General features: G+C 38.7%; 1 protein-coding gene across 1 annotated transcript in view; it reads left to right on the top strand.

Moving 5' to 3' along the window:
- The window catches only part of LOC107717923 (B-cell receptor CD22-like), a 9,431-nt gene extending 9,044 nt beyond the window's left edge, over positions 1–387 (top strand). The window contains exons 7-8 of the mRNA XM_016524826.1: positions 29–230; positions 338–387. Of these exons, the coding sequence (XP_016380312.1) occupies positions 29–230; positions 338–387 (252 nt within the window). The remainder of the gene's footprint in view (positions 1–28; positions 231–337) is intronic.
- The last annotated feature ends 1,971 nt before the right edge of the window (positions 388–2,358 follow it).

Here is a 2,358-nt window from a genome sequence, read left to right as displayed (position 1 = left end):
CATCAGTCCATCTGGTGAAATAGTGGAGGGGGATTCAGTGACTCTGAGCTGCAGCAGTAATTCGTACCCTCCTGCAGAAATCAGCTGGTTTAAAGGAGGAACCTATCTGAATTATGGACAGACATACAGCATCTCAAAGATCAGCTCTGATTACAGTGGAGAATACAAGTGCAGATCCAGAAATGAACATGGAGAGAAATACTCTGCTGCTGTGACTTTAAACGTCATGTGTGAGTTAATAATGGTTCAGTAACTTTGACATTAAATCCTCCAAACATAGTCTATGATGTCAAATTTGTTGTGGTACGTAATGACATCAATGCTTTTTCTATGTTAGATCCTCCAAAGAGCATCTCAGTGTCCATCAGTCCATCTGGCTCACTTTAGCCCGGCGTGTGTGACGCTGTGTTTCGTTGTGAAAGCTAAACTACTTTGTTTGGTCTTCCAAAAGAGGACACGACTAGAAATCAGTGGTTAAGTTGTATTTACAACACTGTTCCAGAACAGTTCAACCCAAATATTCAGATGTGTGCAGCACATTTTATGGAGGACTGTTTCCTGATCCTGGTAGAGTAGACTACAATGCCGGCTGTTCTGACTCACAGACTGTAAGTACGTTTTTCATATTTAAAGAATTTGCCACTGATGATTCAAATGCGAGTTTTTGAGCAGTGTAGAGTAGCGCTTTGTCGTTTCTCTTTCTCCGATCACAAATGCAGACATGGGACAGGGCATCACAGTATGGTAGGGGCGTAACATTTCTGTCACACGCTTGAGGTATTTGGCCAATCACAACGCACTGGATAGCTGGCCAATCAGAGCACACGTCACTTTTCATACCGATGAGCTTTGTAAGAATCGATGCGTTTCAAAAGGCGGGGCATAAAGTAGAAACAATAATGTACAGTGTGTGGAAAATAATGTGTTTTTTGAACCTTAAACCGCATAAACACATTTCATTACACCAAATACACAACATAATGTTCTTTTTAGCAACATCATATGATCCCATTAAATAAACCTGTTCTTTGTTGCTTTCTTTAGCTGGGGGTCTGCCAATCATTGGACTCCCTGTTGAATCCTCACTGACAAACTGTGTGTGTGTGTGTGTGTGTGTTAATCAATAATACAGTATAATGTAAACTTTAGTCAGAGCTAAAGTTTAATAATGAATCTGGACCCTTCTCATGTGCTCTATCCACAATTTGAAACACTTCCATCTAGTAAATGTTTCCTCACTCCCAGATTTAGATAAATATGCTATAAGAACTCCATTGTTCCTTCAGCTACAAGACTGTTGAATTCTAGTGTAAAGAACATGACTGTGTGATTGTTACTGTTGTGGTTATCTTGTTATGCAGCTTCATATGTATTGCCCAAAACAAATTTCCCTTAAAAGGGACAATAAAATATCATCAGTCAATCAGTAAGTGTTTGGCACAATATGCATATGATGAGCATGAGGGGATAATATTTATGAAAAATATATATATTTTGCGTGAACTATCCCTTTATGGTTTCAGGTGTTTATGGCCACTGTTGTTGGGATGTTTACAGCCATTCCTACATTTGTTGGTCAACATTCCCAATCTGCCCGTTATACTTGTCGATACCCACACATACACCATCCCATACCTCCCAATGTGCTGCCCAATGTCAGATGTAAGTTCTGTGTATATTTTATTTAGTTTGTGTACCTTTTTCTTTGAAGTCTCCAGTGATATAAACGACACTGGTAAAAATATTTGGGCTTTCCTTGTACTTTGTGGCAATGACTCTTTCAGTTGAAATTATTGACTTACTCTGGTCTGGAAGATCTTGATCTCATGAAGTTTACCTTTACATTTTGAGGCCTTCAATGATGAACTGGTGATTAAAAATAATATTTAAAATATTTATCCTGTAGATCCTCCAGTGAAACCAGTGATCTTCATCAGTCCATCTGGAGAAATAGTGGAGGGGGATTCAGTGACTCTGAGCTGCTGCGGTGGTTCATACCCTCCTGCACAAATCAGATGGTTTAAAGGAGGAACATATCTGAATTATGGACAGACATACAGCATCTCAAAGATCAGCTCTGATCACAGTGGAGAATACAAGTGCAGATCCATCAATGGACATGGAGCGAAAGACTCTGATGCTGTGACTTTAAACGTCATGTGTGAGTTAATAATGGTTCAGTAACTGTGACATTAAATCCTACAAACATAGTCTATGATGTCAAATTTATTGTGATACTTCATGACATTGATGTTTTTTTTTTCTGTGTTAGATCCTCCAAAGAGAGTTTCAGTCTTTATAAGTCCGTTTGGTGTAATAGTGGAGCGTGAATAAATCATGTATTTTTTCTATTAGTTC

Source organism: Sinocyclocheilus rhinocerous, unplaced genomic scaffold (genome assembly GCF_001515625.1).
Source record: "Sinocyclocheilus rhinocerous isolate Xijiao unplaced genomic scaffold, SAMN03320098_v1.1 scaffold9822, whole genome shotgun sequence".
Taxonomy (NCBI): Eukaryota; Metazoa; Chordata; class Actinopteri; order Cypriniformes; family Cyprinidae; genus Sinocyclocheilus; species Sinocyclocheilus rhinocerous.
This window is presented reverse-complemented; position numbering and strand designations above follow the sequence as displayed.